General features: G+C 73.5%; 1 protein-coding gene across 1 annotated transcript; it reads left to right on the top strand.

Annotated features, from left to right (window-relative positions):
• Nucleotides 1-62: 62 nt before the first annotated feature.
• Nucleotides 63-303, top strand: LOC106512673 (collagen alpha-2(I) chain; the record flags this gene model as incomplete). The annotated part of the gene is given in 1 exon segment (XM_014001241.1): nucleotides 63-303. A coding segment is annotated over 1 exon segment (241 nt), but the record flags the coding sequence as incomplete, so codon positions are not given.
• Nucleotides 304-313: the final 10 nt, after the last annotated feature.

Raw genomic sequence — 313 nt, 5'->3', positions numbered from 1 at the left:
GTGCGCAGCAGGACCAGGTCTTTCTGGGCCTCCGGGACTTAGAGCGCGGACGGCTCGCTGAGGGCGAGGCCCGGGCCAGGACCGGTCCGGGCTCGTCCGGCCGCCCTCTCGGCGCTCGGGCCCGCTCCGAGTCCTGGGAGGGCTCAGGGCGCCTGGACTTGGTGCGAGGGCGCGGAGTGCGGCAGCCGGGCTGAGATGCGGGTCTCAGCGAGAGCCACCCTCCGCGCAGGGACGGCCTCACACCGGAGGAGCGGGGTGGGATCCGGCCGCGCCCACCCCAAATCTCTGGTCAGGCCTGACCAGAGATTTGGGG

This window comes from Austrofundulus limnaeus, unplaced genomic scaffold, assembly GCF_001266775.1.
Source record: "Austrofundulus limnaeus strain Quisiro unplaced genomic scaffold, Austrofundulus_limnaeus-1.0 Scaffold10057, whole genome shotgun sequence".
NCBI lineage: Eukaryota > Metazoa > Chordata > Actinopteri > Cyprinodontiformes > Rivulidae > Austrofundulus > Austrofundulus limnaeus.
This window is presented reverse-complemented; position numbering and strand designations above follow the sequence as displayed.